The sequence below is a fragment of the Pholcus phalangioides genome, unplaced genomic scaffold (assembly GCF_987345545.1).
Source record: "Pholcus phalangioides strain wild (caught in Gottingen) unplaced genomic scaffold, Ppha-v1.0 ptg000015l_1, whole genome shotgun sequence".
NCBI classification, from domain to species: Eukaryota; Metazoa; Arthropoda; class Arachnida; order Araneae; family Pholcidae; genus Pholcus; species Pholcus phalangioides.
The window spans coordinates 53,276,790-53,295,882 of NW_028301608.1; the positions used below are offsets into that span (position 1 = coordinate 53,276,790).

The window sequence follows — 19,093 nt, forward strand, 5'->3', positions numbered from 1 at the left end:
TCCATGATATATTTTTTTTGTGTATGTGTAAGCCGTAGCTTTTTATGCCAATTGGTTAATTTGTTTTTCAAATATGTGCCCAGGACTTCTCTGCCACCTGTATTATTCATTTTGCTATCCTCAGTAATGTAATCTTATTAAAAAGCTTTTTTTTCAAACTTTTAATATACATAATGGCCTCCCAATATAACATCCATTTTCTGTGGAACTATGGGGGTCATCATAAAGAGCATCACCTATTATTATCCACTGCAGTTATATATACTGGTTCCATGATCTGTAAGAACTGCATTTTATCCAAGATAAAAAAAACTTTACTCAATGGTTGACTGGAGCTTTTATTTGACATTTATAATCTCAAATTAAGCATTCATGAACATTAAATTTGATACCCAAAAAACTACCAAACTATGTATAAGCCATGAATATTTTTATTCATAAAAAGGCTGAAAAAAAAACTAGAGAGAACTTCATGCACACATCACATATATTTATTTTGATTCCATTAAAAGTTAATACTGTAAATTCATACAATACTGATGATTGAAAGTAATATCACACAAATGCAAGGCCAAAAATAAAACAAGGCACAATTCAGGTAAATTTGCATTAATCTTATCAAAGCTGAAAAGCTTTATGTATCCAACTGCCATATTTCACTGTGCATAAAAAATCCACAGATTATACATTGGAAAAGCATCAGACCTTCTTTAAAAAAATGCCAATAATCTGCACTGAGATTTGGAAATACCATAAAAAAAAAATTTCTACAAAAAATGTAACCAACAATCCCTTACATTCCTTAAGATTACTTTCGAAGGATTAATTTTTCATATGCAGATTATATTTTTCCCCTTAAAATAATGAAATCAACAGCAATGGATTATACAAGGAAAATTACGGCAGTTTTCTCAAATTCATCCACATTACCGCGAATATGATAGTAAGGCTTTTAATCACATATAATATAAATAACATCAAAAATAATATAAATAAATATCATCAAAAATAATCTGAAACGATTACCTTATAAGCTTATCTATAAATACACTTAGTAAATATCTTTGATTTTTTTTAAAACAAGTATTGTAAAAGACCAGCTTTAAAATTTGGTTTCTTTGACCTATGTATTTAAAAACAGGTATCAAATATTTTCTTTGGTGTATGTGATATATATTTTTGCCTTACAAATTTCATACAGTTGCACTATAATACCTAATTAGAGAAATATGAAATTTTGTAATGGTGATAGTGTAAAACTTTTCTGATACACACTTTATCCGTGGAGAGATCACTATAATTTAGCAACAAGTTTGGGTGTTTAATCAATTATACCAGTAAACATATTGATTGTCCTTAGAGAGTACAAATACAACGCCACAACAGACAAATTGCCCAACGAGGTGGCTGACTTAAGAACATCATGGATCCCCGAGCCATTTTTTGGAGGCCCTACCTACTACTGCTACACCACACATGCACCCCCGCGGAACTTCCAACGAATCAGTACATGTGTACGTGTAGTGAAACCTGACGTGAAGGTTTTTGTTTCTCTGTAATGCTTGTTATGTGTAGTGCTGCCATCTGCCACCAGTTTTTCTAACTATGAGTGAAGTGTTATGATTGAATGATTTATCGTTGTAGGACTTTTGCTCTCTGTGGCGAGACTTTTTTAACGGGGAGATCGGCTCGCATTTACGCCTTGAAGTTGGGAACCACAGAAAACCAACTTCAGCCAACCACCACTGTGGGGTTCGAACCCGGATCCTCGCATCGCGAGTCCGTCACTATAACCACTCGACCACCATCAGAGTACTCTGATTACGTGTCCTTTTAATAACTGTTGGTCAAACTCAACAAAAAGGTTAAGTATCTGTTCTATTGAAGCAGTGCAAACCAGTTGAAACTTAACACTATTATTACCAAATTACCATGGAAAATCTGAACTAAGTTTTTGTAAACAAACATATTCAACACGCTTAGAATACATTATAAACTACCAAATGTTCATAGATTCCATCTATTAATAAGATGACATGTTCAGTGGTTCTTACCTAAGGAAACAGGCTAGAAAAGGTTCCATGATGATACAAATTATTGATTCTATGTAATATTAATTATTCAAAGGGATGCAGGCTAGTTTTTTGCCTTCCATTACAATAGTGAAATTGACATGGCCACAAATAACGTCTTTTTAAATTTATCAATCTAGTCTTCATGGACAAGGACAAATGGAACTCTCAATCAGGGCCATCTTAACACAAAGGCTCACCCCCAGGGACCTCTGATGTCTTGGCATGGCAATCACACAATTATTGTCAGACTTGAAGGAAGCTCTAGTGCAGTGGTTCTCAACCTTTTCTGACTCGTGGAGCCCTTTTCAGTGTATAATTTCTATGGTGGAGCCCTGTTTAACTCAGGGGGAGCCCTTTTTTTGTATATTATTTATATCGCAGTACCCTTTAGGCCTTTTTTTTTTTTTTTTTTTTGCTTGTTTATCAAATTTATTGATTTATTTTATTATCCTTGAGTGACCGCGGAATCCCTGGGAAGTACACAAGGAGCCCCAAGGGCTCCGCAGAGCACCGGTTGAGAACCACTGCTCTAGTGCATTGTTTGGTCCAGAAAACATTGAAGAAGGCCCTGTGTACAATCAGAACCTCATAAAAATATGTTGGGTTTTGAATAGCTGGTCAAAGAGAAATTTGTGTATGAATAAAACAATTATTAACCTTTGAAAGCAAAGGTTTCAGGTTCATACTTTGACTACACCATGCATGTATATACAGATATACGGTATAATGTAAAAGTTTTCAAATGAGTTGCTAGCAACATGAAATACTCGGATATACATTCAAACTATACGGACATTATGAAAAAAATAAATGCTTATGAGGATTCATATACAAGGTGATTCAAAATTAATACAAAAGAATATTGAATGTAATTAATTTACTGCACACATATCAAAATGGTTAATGCTCCAAGTTTTATTTTGGCAATACTGAAAAGCTGCCATCTCTTAAATGTTCACTAGCGTACCAGAATACATGAGGAATTGAGTTGATTGCATCACCTATCTACTACTTTAACTGTTGTAAGTTCTGTTGGAGTGACCTCTTTCACATATTACCAAATAATAAAAAAATTCAAAAGCCATTGAAGTTTTTATGTACTCTTGCACATAGTAAGCTTTTGTTTTTCTCATGCAAAATAATTCATCAGGAATAACAGAGCTTATAGTGAACATATAGAAGATGACAGCTTTTCAGTGTTACCAATTCAAATATGGAGCATTGACTTTTTTTCACATTATGTTTATGTGTGAAATAAATTAATTACAACAGTCACAGGAATGTTTCAATTTTTTTACCATTAATTTTGAATTACCCTATACTTTTGTTGATATGTATATGAGATTTTCAAAAACATAAGTAATGTTTAGGGTACATGTTGTTGAATATGACTATTGAATGTGTGGTCCTGAACTATTTAGCTTTTGAACATAACTGCAGTAAGTAAATTTCTGATTTAGAGAGATGGACACTCAATACATGGCAGTGCAAAATAAGCAATTCATTTAAATATTGAAAAATATGGCAAACAACTGGTGAAAATGCAAAACAAATAATATAAACATGTATGATGTTTTAAAAAAGTAGCACACATAGATTATCAAATTTCAATTAGTATCAATTAATCATCATTAAAATTCATTATTAAAATCTACTTGTAAGTATTTGATTAACAAAGACTAAATTATTCAACAAACTAGATTTCAAAAAACATTTTCAGATACACATGTTTTTGGTCCCACATGATTGCACTAACACACTTGATATGTATATGAACACAAAACTTAAAAAGGAAGACTAGATTCTAAAAGATATTGCATCACTATCAAAGCAATTTGGTAGATAAATGATGGGAAAAGTTGCATGATTATTAACTATCAGCAAATACCTAAAAAATTGATAAATAAATCAAATAATTATAATAATAAAATAAATAACAATAAAATACTAATTTAAGTACTCTGTGGATATTATCTTACATAGACACAATTGAAATAATGTTTTGTGTATGATATATTTTGAATTTTAATTTGGAAAAAATATAGAGGAAATTTGGCTTCTAATTTGTGTTCCCGTATTAAAATCTGTGAAATTGGTAAAACACACACTTCTATACCCCTTTTTAAGAGAATAATAAATTTATACTCATGTATATGATTGCTATACCCACGTTGCGATTCTATTCAGATGCAAAGATGTAGCATACATCAAATAATTTTAAATATTGATACTGTTGTTTTTTTATATAAGTACCACGATTAGAAGGAAAAAAATTGTTCAGAATAAGTATAGCATTCATTGCCCAAACATTCCATAAAAAAATTGAATTTCCATGCGATTATCCATATTATTCTTTTCACAAACATTCCCCCTCCAAAATGCTTGCTAAATGCTCAAAACCAATTTTGAATAATTTAGATGCAATTTAATCGGTTCATACCTGAATGTTATTCGATAATGCTTATAACTTTCTGGACATGTTTTTTTAACCCTTTATGGTTCACCCTCATAAAACATACTGAAATATTTTTATACAAATACGGATGTAAATTTGCACCGTTAGCATATTTTTAATTGATACAATGCATCAGTACAGTAATTGAATAAGTTAGAGTGGATTTTTAATTAGCTAAAATGATTAATTAAGGGTAAACTATACAGTTCACCTTGATTTTAATGTTAACTATTTTCACACATAAAATCTTGCTGAGCAAAGTTGAATAGCTTTTACCTTGAATTTTATTTCCAATACCCTGAATTTGATATGATTTTATAAACCACTGAAATTAAAAACGTGTGAAAAAAATTAAATTATTAACCCTTTAAGAAGCACAGTAGAAATCACTAAACCCTCTTCAAAATGCCACATCTTTTTTAATGAAGTAAGTTTTCCCCTGATTTTCAGCAGATGCAAACCAAGGGGCATAGGGAAAAGTGTTCAATTGGGAAATTAACTTTACAGAATATCTGGGCTTGCCAATGCTAAAATAGGAGGATTTTGAAGAGGCGAGATATCTCAAATGCTCTCAAAGGGTTAAGCAAAAGTATTATAATTTACATAAATATTTAAGTATTATCACAGCTAGTGAATATATTTTTATATTTTAAAATCATGTTTTTGATAAGTAAATGAACGAGAAAATAACAAATAACTGATATAAGATAAATCTTATTAAGATATATGATATAGCAGGATATATAAAAATCTGGAAGATGGAAAAAATTCAAATGCAATTCCCATCATTCAAATACCACATTTCATAAATAACAAACTATAAATGCCTATAAAAAATATAAATAAAAATCAAGTTCATAACAAATAATAACAATCAATTCGTGGAATCAATTATTCTGAATCGAATGATTCATTAGTGTGGCGCATCACTTGTTGTTGCAGTGTGTATTTCTTCAGTTACATCACATGAGCCATAACTGGCTTGTGGACTTTTAGCTTTTTCTAATAATGTGGTTTCTGATGACTCACTTTTGTGCAAACATACTGGCCCCAGGATTGCAATAGCTATTGCTCCAAGGGGAGCTGTAAACAATATGGACAGGACAGCGATTGTCAATATCTGCAAGAAATGATTAAAAAATAACACACATATTTCGGAATGAATCTGAATATGTAATTACACTGCTGGCCACCCAAATTGCAACACCAAGAAAGACAAGAGATATCGCAACAATATTTATTTTGTAGATAACATGTTGACCAAGCATCAAATGATTAAATTTATAGACTTCTGTGAAGTGTGGTTCCTGCCAAAATCAGTAGCCAGAGTAGCCGCCATTGTTGGAGATCACCGCTGCCACAGACCTCGGCATTGATTCAAAGAGACTTTGGATGTGTTCTTGGGGTACAGCAGACCAAGCAGCTTCCACGCGTTGCCAAAGTTGATCTGGTGTGGCAGCTGGGGATGTAATCTGGGTCAATCGTTGAGCAACCATGGACCACATGTTTTCTATCGGTGAAAGATCCGGAGAGCGAGCTGGCCAGGGAAGCAATTCAATCTGGCGATTGACGAAGAACCTTTGGACAATGCGTGCCACGGGTGGTCGCGCATTATACTGTTGAAATATGGCTGTGGGCAAGCCCTGAAGGTAAGGAAGGACAACTGGCTCCAACACCTCTGAGATGTAGCGCTGGCTTTTTAAAGTACCGGCAATGCGTACTAGAGGAGTGCGAGAGTGATATCCAATACCGCCCCATACCATAATACCCGGTGCAGGACCAGTGTGGCGGTGCATAACGCAGCTGTTCAGCATCCTCTCTCCACGGTGTCTCCAGACTCGAATCCGACCATCGTGGTGTTGCAGACAGAAGCGTGACTCGTCAGTAAACACAATTTCATTCCATTGTGCCGTCCACATCCTTCTTTCATCGCGCCATTGGCGGCGGAGACGTCTGTGGTTCTGCGTCAAGGGTAGACGAAGCAATGGACGTCTTGCGGACAGACCACTCTGTTGTAAACGGCGTCGAATGGTACGCGCAGACACTGGATGATGCGGTACAGACTGAATGTGCTGTGCTATGGTTCGTGATGTGGCTGAGCAATCCGTCACTGCCATACGCACAATACGCCTGTCATCACGTGAAGTGGTGCACTGAGGTGGATGCGATCGAACACGTCGGTCCGTCGTACCCTCCTGCATCCAACGATCACATATCCGCATTGCAGTTGTTTGGTTTCGTCCAACACGACTACCGATTTCCCTGAAAGATAATCCACAATCTCGGTAGGCCACTATCGTTCCTCTGTCGAACTCGGATACTTGATCAAAAGATGATCGCTGTTCTCTACGAGGCATAATTGATCGTTTTTTTGAAAAAACCACAAGAAAAACACAATTGCCGTACTTCAAATCGTCGAAATCTCCAAGCCTTAAATAGAGCTTTGAAGTGGCGCCACAGGCGCGCGTGATGTGCGTCTGCGCTGAAATTCTAATCATTTGCATATCTCACCTCCGCTAATGCATGTTGTAAATTTCATATTATTTGCATGCTTCCTTCAGGGTGTTGCATTTACGGTGGCCAGCAGTGTACTTGAAATTTTACATCAGAAACTTGATATAAAAAAATAAACCCATATATATATCCGGCATTATTAACCCTTCAATACACCATGCAGCTAATATACAACAGTCAATCTTCCTATCATGCTTCAAAATTATTTCAACAAAAACTAATATACCAACACATCAGAGCAAGCACTGCTAGACTCCAAATTTGTGTTTTTAAAAATGTAAGTACCGTGGCAGAAAGGCTAAGAATCATAGAATGTCAATGTTTTATAATAAATTTTTTTTTCATGTCTTTCTCAAGATAGAAAGCAATGGAACATGGATAAATCAGCCTTTTAACCAGTACAATACATTTCACAGGTCTGCATTAGAATTTTCCTGGTAGAAATTACAAAACACTGTTGAAAGTGCACCATCTTTTATCATGAAGAAATCTCTTTTGTTCTCAGTAAGTGAAAGGTACGATGGATAGAAAAGTATTCTACTGGGAAATAAGCGTTGCAAAATATTACACTTTTTTATTTTTTAATATAAGAGGCTTTTAAGGAGGCAAGATATCTTGTCAATGCCAAAAAACAAAGCATCTGAGGTGGTATCTTATAAAAAATTTATATCCCATAGTTAGGAGGCAAGATTTATTATACTGTGAACTGGAAAATTGCACAAATAAATTAGACTCAAGTGTTACCTGTTTGCCAAACATAATGAATTCTGGACTATATTTCTGAGCTCTTGCCAAATCTAATGCCACTGATCCAATAGCAGCCTATAAATAATAAAACACTAATCAAATAACTCTGAATAATAAAATACCTTCTCCATTAAAAAAATTCAAATATGTATATACTAGCAGCTATAGGTCTACTGCTTCTTAATATGAACTGGCAAATGCAATTCATTGCTTGATGCTATCATGAATTATGCTGTCTCTCATCAATTGAATATCAGCAGCTTCGACATTTATTTGATAGTACATGCCAGAATCCTTTTTTTTTAATTATTGAAAATTAATAATAAAGTCTACATTTTTATTTGAAACCAGCATTACAGGGAAAACCTCAAAAAAGGTGTCTGAAGGACGCAGTCAGATTATCTTCAGAAATGGCAGTCTAATCTTGTAAATTAAATAGAATAGGCCTGAGAGACAAATCCTAGGCACTAAGTTGCCATGGTGACTAAAAAATTTAAATCGGTGCCTAAATTTTCTATGTGTGTGATTATTGAGTAGAAGTCTGAAGAACACACAAGATTTTCGGAAGTTATATTAGCACGTCTCTCGACTTGGTAAAGGGGTCAACGATTCCATAAAAGGTAGAAAAATATTATTTTGGACAATTTTTTTCAGAAAACATTCTTGGCTCCTAAAAAATTGGGCTGGCACCTAAACTTTTTCACAAATTGAAATATAGAATTCACAACATCCCTTTTCCTCTCTCCATGAAGCTAACAGATAAGAAGACAGATAACTACATTGGTTGTGCTATATCCATGAAATTAGAAAGCTGTCATTAAATGTACGGATGGAACTTTTCAAAAACATGATTATACTGTTATGCATGATCAATGATTTTTATGACATTAAAATAAAGTGTTCACATTAAATTATGAAGAAACAAAAACAAACTTGTTGATTTTAGCTTTTATGGCTAAAATTCAGAGATGCTTCATTTAATAATAATTTTTGCCATCTCTACACAAACATTTCTCATTCTCAATTTTTTTAGCATGGATGAGTTTTCAGTCAGGATGTTATTATCATTGTTATTAATTATTCTAGTATTTACCTAAAAATGGTATATTTTGGGAAGCGGCCTGTATTTTCCCGAAAGAGGAGCTAGAATAGACCAGTGTGGGGGCGGGGGAGGAAAAGCAAGTATAATACAGGCAGTTAATATGGAAGGGTAATAAATTTTTTTAATAGAAGAATGATTGCAGAAGAAAAAGATACTTTGTTTCAGGTTTTAAAAGTTATTTTAAAACCATGTGAACTTCAAAGGAAGACAGATGGCAGTACCATTACAACACGATACAAGCATAACTAGGACAACATAAATACATTAGGTCATGCACATGGTTCAATGCAATATGTTCCTGCATGTAATACGCCTCATACATATATATATACAAGGAGCATATACAGTTTAGTACTGTCGGGGGAAAAGTTTGAGAGAACATCTTTGAGCCCAAGTAGCAATGTACATCACACATATCTCATGCTATAGATGTATCCTTTTGCTTTTTTGCTCATCTCTGTGATGTAAATATTTTTTTACCTTAAACTTGCATAAAAAAAATACATAATTGTATGAAAATTTTTTAAATGTCTGAGCGAGTACAGGAAATTGGGAATGGAGCTGCTGTTCAAAAGAAAATTGACAAGATTTTAACTTAAGGTAAGGTTTTCTTAAGTTCTGGAATGAAAACTACAAGCTCTGTACACTATGTTTTACGAAATATTTTTTACCAGTCTTTTTTTAGTGCAGCTTATTCACTGGACATTGTGGTAATTTAATATAGAAATAAATATTTTACCACACCTGTACTGTTGCCTTTGGCAGCCAGGCAAATGAGACAAAAATCTGTTCTTTAGTATTGAGACCAGATAGCAAGACACTAACATATGCCATGACCATTCTGAATGCTAATCCAATGAAAAGTATAGCCAAACCCAAACCTAAATTTGAAGAAAACTTATAATAAAATACAAAAATATCAGTGTAATATCTGACAAAAAAGTTTTGACAATAGAAATCAGAATCTCTTTCAACTCTTAATATTCTAAAAACTCATTAAATTTTGAGCATTTCATGAATTAGTTTTTTCTGTGTATATAAGTTAATAACAATTTTTGTTCCTCCTTCAGAAACATTAAAAATTATTATCTATCCATTGTTTAGGCATTTTGAAAAATGCAGTAAAACCTTGTTACGTCGTCACCTCAATAAGTCGTCACTCCGCTTAAGCCGTCATAATTTTTCGATAACATGAGGTGACAACTTATCAAGGTTTTACTGTATATCCTGAACATTTATTCAATACAAATTTACATATGTCATAAACATAGAATACCAATATCTCTCTGAAGATCATGGATGGATACTTCTGCTCCAATAAGTCCAAATAAAAAAACCTGTAGGATACTCCAAAGACCTCCTTCAATTTTCACAATAGGGATCTTAAAAAATATATTAACTGTATTAAATTCAATAGGTGATAATAACAAAGTCAAAACAAATTTGACATTTACGTTTTAAAAAGTTCCAAACTTTGAAAAAAAAAAGACATACATTTTTATCATCCTCTAACCGCCATTTCAGAGCTGCAATAAATGCTATTCCTAAGCATGCCAAAGCACCTGCTGCAGAGAAACCCAAATTTTGACTTACAAATGTAGCTGAAAGACCACCAAATGTCAAGATCACAGCACGATAAAAAACCTTCCTCTCCTACCAAAAAAATTGATAATAATTTTGCTAAAAAACAATACACACACACATACTGTGGTTCATAAAAGATGTTTTGTGTACTTGTAAAATTTTAAATAACAGAACGACTTAGAGGTTTAGCAACTGCATGCAACAAGACATGGAGTTTTTCCATGAAAAAAGCATTCTCTGAAGAAGTAGCCCTTATTCAAAGCGATTCATATATGCCAGAAAAAACAGAAGAATTAATGAAATATCTGTCTCAAATTTGTAATGCATTATTTGAAAATTTACATGATTTATGAAGGAAACTCAGTGCACACACCTTATTGCTGTAAATAATTTATCTACACATTTTATGATAACAATTAGCTTATGAATTTAAAATATTTAAACTGGTAACATCAAAAGCTTTATAGTACAGTGATACCACAGCTAACAAAGGTAATTTATTCCAGAATTATATTTGTTAGCTGAAATATTCATTAGTCAAAATGTGATTTCCCATAGCTTCCTATGGAAAATCATTTAATTTGTTCCAGGCACCACCCAAAATTTAAAGATAAGTTTTATATTAAAACATCAAGGAGCACTATAAAAAGGCAAAAACTGACAGAAGTCTGAAATGAACAGCTTTAAAATTCGATAAACAAGAATTTACAGTATACAACCAATGCCAGTTTCAGTCTACTAAAGCTGTTGTTAATGAGTTTGTACACCCAGTTCTACTGGGTTCAATCCCAGTTGAGTTTACAGGTTACCCCATCCAATTTGTGATTTGGTCAACACATTTTTGTGTCTGACACTGTACATGCAGATGGAAAATATAAGCTCCAAGAATGATGCTAAGAGTTTTGAACAAAGAATGCATGCTATGAAAATATAGGCTCTTTTTTTCCAATGCATTTTCTATCAGCCGAATCTTTCATTTTAGAAGAAATGGTTAAAAAATTTTCAGAAAGAGAACTGGACAAATGTTAATTAGACTAGAGTGAAAGTAATTCTGATGATGATTGGCACCAAAATTCACCTCATGACAGGGGTATTTTATGTTGATGAAGTCAAGGAAAATGTTTGTTAGCTGAATCTGTATTCATTAGCTGATGCAGAAAAATCACAAATAATCTTCATTTGTTAGTCCAAAAATTTTTAAACTGCGGTATCAGTAATATATTAATCATGATAACTTTAGAGCCAGGAGGCATCCATACCATGTCGCCTTACAATGATATCGACCATTGCCCTTATGGACACGGGTACCTCTGAAACATCTTTTATTCAATAAGTATTCAAATATAAAAAATCATCAAAGTTACATAAGATGGCAATCGATCAAAATATTAACACCTGTATAGGTAAACAAAAAAAAGTTGAAAGAACCTGAAATTTTAACAGCTTTTTAGCTGTTCAATAATTCTATGAAATTTGAACCACCGCCTTTTTTGCAGCAAGCTCAATTCAATTTATGAAATTCATTCGTGTAAGATTTCTCTTGTTCCAAGAGTTCCTCACCTCCGTTTTGCTTGGGAAATACCAACACAACACTCCAATAACTCCACCATAAGCTAATCCCACAACCACTTCAAGAGGACCTTTTACGATCGTCCAAGCCAAATTACCTGGAAATTCATTTGAATATTTTTAGCTTAATTACAAAAAAAGATATATAAACTATACAGCGAAACATTAATTTTAAAAATATAGTCAGAAAAGCAAAAACTAAATAAATTCCAGAAAAAGACTTCAAAGACATGAAAGAGGTTGTTCAATAATTTTTTATAATAAAAATTAGGTAAAGCACACTAGCATCACAAATTAGATTTGAAATTTTCTTATAAGAAAAAAAAAGCATGGAAGTATTGTCCAACCAGTTTTCACTGAATTTTTCTTTTGATTCTTAACAAAATTCTTTTAAAGAATAGATTGTGTTGGAAATTTAATGGTTTTTCAACAATTTTAATCAGATGCAAATTTTGTAAGGAGAGGGAAGGATAAAACTGATGAGCTTCGTTATTCTTCTGACAAACAGACCAAATTCATACCTTCAATAATACCAAGAGCATTTTAAAAACACATTTTCTATAAATGAAAATGAAAAAGTCATTTTACACAAAGCATTTTATAGTTTCAATATGCAGCCAAATATGTAGCCTACAAATAGATTTACCTTTAGCGAAAGCTATTCCAACAGCCACACCAAAAGCAGTGATAGCATAAACATTCTCCACTGATGTTGACGCTATAATCAATGTTGACATGCCTTTATCTTGGCCCAAACCTTGCTCTTCAAGAAGCAACATGCTCGGTATAACAACTGCAGGTGAAACTGCAGCAAGCACAAACCTGAAAAAATATTTTTCCTTGAATATTTTTCAAAAGAATAAATGAAACACTATATTATTTATAATAAATGTTTTATCTATTACTGCTAATAAACCTAAACAAAACAAAAATAAAATTAGTATCAACTGTTTAAATTAATTTCATCTAGGAAGTGACCAGCAGGATAATAAATAGTCTAATCAACTATAATCTTGAACCATGCTAGTTATTCAACATTAAACCTGAATAAATTATGTGCAACCTGATATAACCTGATATAAATGTGTATATATTGTTTATAATTTTTGTTAATTGCATTTTTAATTGGGTTGCTGCATTTTTGAAATATATGACATCCATATTTTTATGGGCATCTTTTTCTCAGCCACCTCGTTGGGCATTTTGCCTGTTGTGGCATTGTATTTGTATTTGTATAAAAAGTCAAGAAAACCAAAGAAGAAATATTTTTAAAATCATAAAATTTAAACCAGACGCTACTTATAAAAGTACATTAGATTGATTTTTAAATTACTTAACCCTTTCATTCTCAAGATCAAACAGGATAAGCTGATATATTGGCATCTTGAATGCCAAAGAATTATTTAATAAAAATAGAGGAAAATCTGAATTAATAAAACATACCCCAATGCGAATGACAAAGCCCATGGCATGCCAAGGAGGAAATGTGATGACAATCCCGCAGTGATAGCTTCTGTGGAACAAGGTAAGAAAGCAAGTCTTGTACAAACCATACTCATACGTTTCAAAACATGTGGATCAAGACTCATGCCAGCCCTAAGAAGTATAATAACTAAGGCTCCATTCCTGTAAGAGAGAGAAATCATGTAAGACAAGAAAAAATAATCATTCTACGAAATGGGAATATTATATTGCAAAACATAGTAATTTCGATCAAATGTTTTACTTACATGAAAAAAAATATATAAGACTTGTCTTTATGAAGTTTAAATGGACACACATACATGATTATTTAAAATGAGTATTTCATAAGTGGATCGATATTATTCAGTGATCAAATTAATCATAAGGACTAAAAATCTTGAGTTCATAGTTTTCATATATCTTAATAAAAATAAGTATTAGCATGTTTTATGATAAATCTGCTCAAGATTATGTACAAACCGTGTTAGTTTTTTTTTTTACTTTCTAAGTCAGTATTTTATCATATAGATACAATAAACGTATCACAACACATCACTCACTTCTTTTCTGAAATATAGATAGCAGCACTGAAAAATCAAACAACACTACATACACACTCAGACTGTTAGGTACACACACAGTTACACTTCCGGCACAACTCACTAGGTAGGAAATCAACCATAGATGGTGATAGGCCTGTGTTGTATTCGGTTTGAGAGAAAAGCTACAATAAACATGACAACATATGTCAGGGCATGACAAATCCTAGATGCCAGGCTGCCATTGCAAACTATAAAGTTGATATTGGCACCTAACATTTTCTATATTTTATTGCTAAATCAGAGTGCAAGAAAGACAAAATTTTCTGATTTTACAATGATGTGTCTTCCAACATGAAAATAGGGGGGGGGGGGGTTCATAAAGTCTTGGAGAGTAAAAAAAACCCATTATTTTGGGCTGTTTTTATTGGAAAAAACTATGCTTAGCTCCTAAAAAATTTGTCTGGCACTTAAATTTTCTTTTAATGTCATGCTCTGATGTGTAAAAAGTGAAAAACTTTCACTTCAAACAGTCACCAAAAACTTAAAAATGTCTGTTTTTCAATAGTAACAAACTCAGGTGAAAGAAGATGTAGCTTCAAGCCACATGGGCCCCATACAATGAAATTTGTGACAATTCATGAACAGTCTACCACCATCAATGTTTTCTGTGTATCTGTAGATAGTACCAAAGAGAAAATAACTTAAATTTTTTTTCTTGGAAACTTTGATTCTTAGTGTAGTAACAAAAAAACCCCTCTCATTTCATTTTAATTATGCAATAAAAATATTTATTCAATTGAGGTCAATACTAAATCTTTTGAAATTGGTACTCACCTCAGTGCCGATGCCCACTTCACAGATATATTTTGATAAAATGGTATGAAAGGCAGGTTACGGTAAAGAAAACCAACAATCAGCATACCTAACAAATTGGAAAAAATTATCTATTTTGTTAAAAATTTTATATAAAATGGAACAAAAATTCTGTTTTTTTTTAAACATTTTATGCACTTCATCAATGATAATAACTACTCTACTTTTAACTTACAAGGTGCTAGCCACTATCGGAATGGTTTTTGTTTTTTTTTTTTCAATTTTTCAAGCCTTGGTCTTCACAAACAGATTTTCCTCATCCTTTGACAATACTTTCAAAATAGAAAATTTTAAGGAATTTTCATCTGAAACTTTTTTTTATAAAAACAGAAACAAGAAGTTTTTTAATTCTTTGAAGGGCAGACATGTTTCTAAAACCCATAGAAAACAATGTAAACAGATAGGCCTGTTATGTAAATTATATTATTGTTTTAGATGGCTATATTGTACATAAAGTGTAGGTGTTATTTTTCTTTTTTTCTCTCGGCTGTGAAGGGGAATTATCTCACGGATCGTGAGAACGGAAGTTTGCCCACATGGCACTTGGACATTCCTTAGATGGACGAGGTTCACTTTCACTTTGAAGGGGTCGGGTGGTCTAAGATCCTGGAAACTTTCTGTGACGTAGATCTCATCCAACATGCTGATTGGCTCAAAGTCCTGCTCCAGGAGCACTATCTTGTGAGTTGCGCTTCTCTTGTGGCGAATTTTGATGAGTATGTCGAGGTGTTAAGATGTAGCAAATTAATACTTGAGCAGGACTTCGATTTCCATGCTTGTGGTGTGTGTGTGTGAATTGTAATGAAGTAGTGAAAGACACATAGAAAAGATGGGTATCGTTGTAATCTTTTGTTCTTCTTATATATATATTGTGATTATGTAACCAAGGAGTCAAGTAATTCTTTTTTTTTCACAACGCACATGTCCTATTCATGAAGTAAATGTAAAGCTTTAAATTCTAATCGACTCAATTACTTTTCTTGAATGTTTGTTTAATTCTTTTGATATTTTTAAGTAACAAATATATAAAACAGGCCCATCATGGGGACACCAAGCCAGAAAGGGTTAATCTAAAACTAATGGTCACACGCTGGAGAAAAAAAAAATTCCATTTTTTAGGGTAATGTCGTGATTAAAATTTTTATGTCATGATCAAATAATTTGTGAAAAAATATATTACCCAATAACGGGGGCAACTTTATCAAGCCCACTAGTTCTCCTCCTATATGGCAACACACAACCAGCAAAAGAAGGGCAAATACTTCGCTCCCTGGTAATGCATAGTTTTCAAGTAAACCCCACAATGTGCCGAATAGTAAGAGCAGTGTAGCAATCTCTGTCAATATATGTTTTACACAGGATCCGGATGGAATAAGTTTCTTACAAAATGCTTCACATCCTGCAAATGATAAGGGGAAAAAAATAAGGAGTTAATGAAAAAATTATTGTTTGAGATTGAATCCATTTTGTTCATTAAATAAATATATCATTTTCTATGAAAAATAAAGTAGACAATAACAAATAAAGGAAGAACTTATTGAAATCACATGGTGAAGATATATCCTTAACCATAGGCTTTCCAAACACGATATAATTTGAGAATGACCTGATTCTGGCTTCTCTACCTTTCACTGTAATGTGTAGAAGAGGAAAAATGTTATTGCTTGTTTTTTTCTATTCATGGTTACCCAAATTCAATCCAGACTATGTGTAATTGTTAATGATTTTTTAATGGCACGAGCAAATAACAAATACAACTGGACTGCACATACACCTCATGAATATTCCTCTGAGAATCAATAACAAATTAGTGTATGACTGGTGTATGTTCACCCCCCAAACTGTAATAGCATAATGTATAATTGGCAGAACCCAAAAAAAATATATTGTTTGAGTTTTTTACAACTTTGTATTTTTTAACAGTATTTTAGTTCTTCCCTAAAATTTGCCATCCCTTTAAATTTGTCACACAATATAATTCGCCCCCCCCCCCTTACCACTGAAATATAACAAGGTTCAACTATTATATAGATTTCACTCATGTACAGTAAAACCTGCCTATAACGATATTGTAGGAACCTAGAAAAAATATTGTTATAGACAATTTATTGTTGTATACAGTTTGAGCATTTGTGCTATTTTCTATTAAATAGGAATTCTACTCGCACCAAAGAAAATATTGTTATAGGCAGGTTTGTAGTCACAGACAATATCAATATACACGGTTTTCACTGTCTAGGCCTATGAAAACTTTCACTTACTTCCCACAGGTTCATCTACTTCAACTGTAGGCTGGATCACTTCTTCATGCGTAACTTCGATAACAGCAATTTCCATGTTATGGGGTCTTTCAAAATGTTAGAACTTGAACTAATATTCACATACAAAAGAATCACATGATAGTAGAAGTGATATAATATATATAACTATGTTAAATAGAAAACAAAGAATGAAGAAATAACTATGAACATTTTACAAGTACACTGGTTTCCAAAAGTTAAGCATGTGACATATTACGTAACATAATGACACCACTTTAATCTTGCTCCTCTGGATCAGATGGTTTGTGGATCACAAATACAATACTACCTCACTGCACACCAACTCTGGCCCTATCGCCATACAACAATTTACCACCCCTCGAGTTGAGTTGGAAATGAAGGCACCATCTAACTGTGGTCACCGCAGGTTGGTTATGGAAAAGAACTTGTTATCTATGTTCTTCCCCAGGATCAAACCTCCTAATGGAAAACTTCACAGTCATAAAACTCTACAGATGGGAATCAAACCCTATCTCAGAGTACGTAAACTCTTTGACTTGATGCTGTACTTTTCTCAAACACACTATCATAGCAGTCACAAATACATTGGCTTCCAAAAGTTAAGCACATGACAGTTTTATATAACTTAACGACTTTAATTTTGCCTTTGGATTGGATTGTTAGTGATATACAAACACGTGATACTCAGGCATACAGTCCCTTCATAAGGAGTTATCGGTGCACAATACTGACAGATATTGTCTTACCAAGTGATACGGCAACCAGGGATGTAAAGTTCAGCAGTTGTGGAGGTTGTTCGTCGATTTCACTTGGCTACTATATATAATATATATATATATATATATATATATATATACTGATTATGGAAACAATTCCAAACAAGTCAAACAGTTGTCCCGAGATTTGTGCTCGGCCGACAATTTCGTGAAGCTGATAAGACATTGGTAAAGTTCCCTTGGATTTTTAATTAAATCTTATGTTTGAAAGACGTTTCGATCAATTGGTAACCTTCTGTGACTTTGAAACCAGTGCTGACACCAGGTATGTTGTTGGATTTGTTGCTTGGCGGAACTCCAGAAACAAAATTTGCTTGGTATTTGTCATTTACTGTCATTTCATTCATTGTGCATCATCTCCCATTTATTAGGTCATTTACAATTTATTGTGTAATTTCTTATTAATTTATTGTGCTTAATTGAGCAAAAATACACACATCTCTATAAATATAATAGATGATGCTAAAACAATATTCAATAAACTAATTCCTTTAGGCCAGCAGGAAGGACTTTTCAGTCCCTTGGGGGACACCATGATTGTTTAAATTATATTTGAGTGTGTGTATTTGTGTATTATATATATTGGTTAGTGTTTTGTTTGCATTTGTGCATTATTATTATGCATTATATGTTTATGTATCACATTTGTTTAATGTGTATTGTATGTTGGTATTTGTGAATTATATGTTTGTATTTGTGCAGCAAATAAAATATCTGTATACTTACATGGAAAATGCCAAGTTATAACAAACACAGAGTAAGCACACACACGGTGTAGTACTTTCAACGTATCATAGTAATAAAGATATGTGTGCAAAATAACAAGTACAATGACTCTCACCCAAGGTTTCTAGAATATATAGCTCTCACCTCTCTTGTTTACAAATATGAAACACTTGCGGCGGGGAAAGTTCAAAAGGTCGATTGCCATTGGTTGCGACCTCAACAAAAGTCAAATAAATTATACAAATTATTTGGCTATAGGGTCGAACCCTGCTCGATAGTTTCATGGAAGTCCAACTTTCATTTATAATTCATACAATTTCTATAATAAATCAAGAAAAAAGTATTAGTTTCACCAATTAAACGGAATTAAAATATAAATAATAT

General features: G+C 33.0%; 1 protein-coding gene across 3 annotated transcripts; it reads right to left on the reverse strand.

The window, feature by feature from the left end:
• Positions 1-4,848: 4,848 nt before the first annotated feature.
• Positions 4,849-18,902, reverse strand: LOC149076210 (sodium/hydrogen exchanger 9B2-like). Of its 3 annotated transcripts, none has more exons than XM_089243770.1 (12): positions 18,710-18,902; positions 17,187-17,295; positions 16,106-16,324; positions 14,887-14,974; positions 13,490-13,672; positions 12,693-12,868; positions 12,038-12,144; positions 10,388-10,546; positions 10,170-10,275; positions 9,638-9,774; positions 7,789-7,866; positions 4,849-5,650 (listed from the first exon to the last, which is right to left on the reverse strand). In XM_089243770.1, exons 2-12 carry the CDS (start codon positions 17,260-17,262, stop codon positions 5,444-5,446), a joined length of 1,536 nt encoding a protein of 511 aa, XP_089099896.1. In that variant the 5' UTR covers positions 17,263-17,295; positions 18,710-18,902; the 3' UTR covers positions 4,849-5,443. The 3 variants fall into 3 exon arrangements, with proteins under 3 accessions (XP_089099896.1, XP_089099897.1, XP_089099898.1); XM_089243771.1 differs by having other exon boundaries at positions 18,825-18,896; XM_089243772.1 differs by having other exon boundaries at positions 18,854-18,895.
• Between the last annotated feature and the right edge of the window lie 191 nt (positions 18,903-19,093).

Bases quoted from the DNA above. Each gene is read 5' to 3' on its own strand.
- LOC149076210 (XM_089243770.1), bottom strand. From the start codon at position 17,262: ATGGAAATTGCTGTTATCGAAGTTACGCATGAAGAAGTGATCCAGCCT. The intron at 14,975-16,105 runs GTAATATATTTT...CCAATTTGTTAG, and splicing joins AAAGTTGCCCCCGTTATTGG to GTATGCTGATTGTTGGTTTT. The intron at 5,651-7,788 runs GTAACACTTGAG...CATTTCTTGCAG, and splicing joins TCATTATGTTTGGCAAACAG to ATATTGACAATCGCTGTCCT.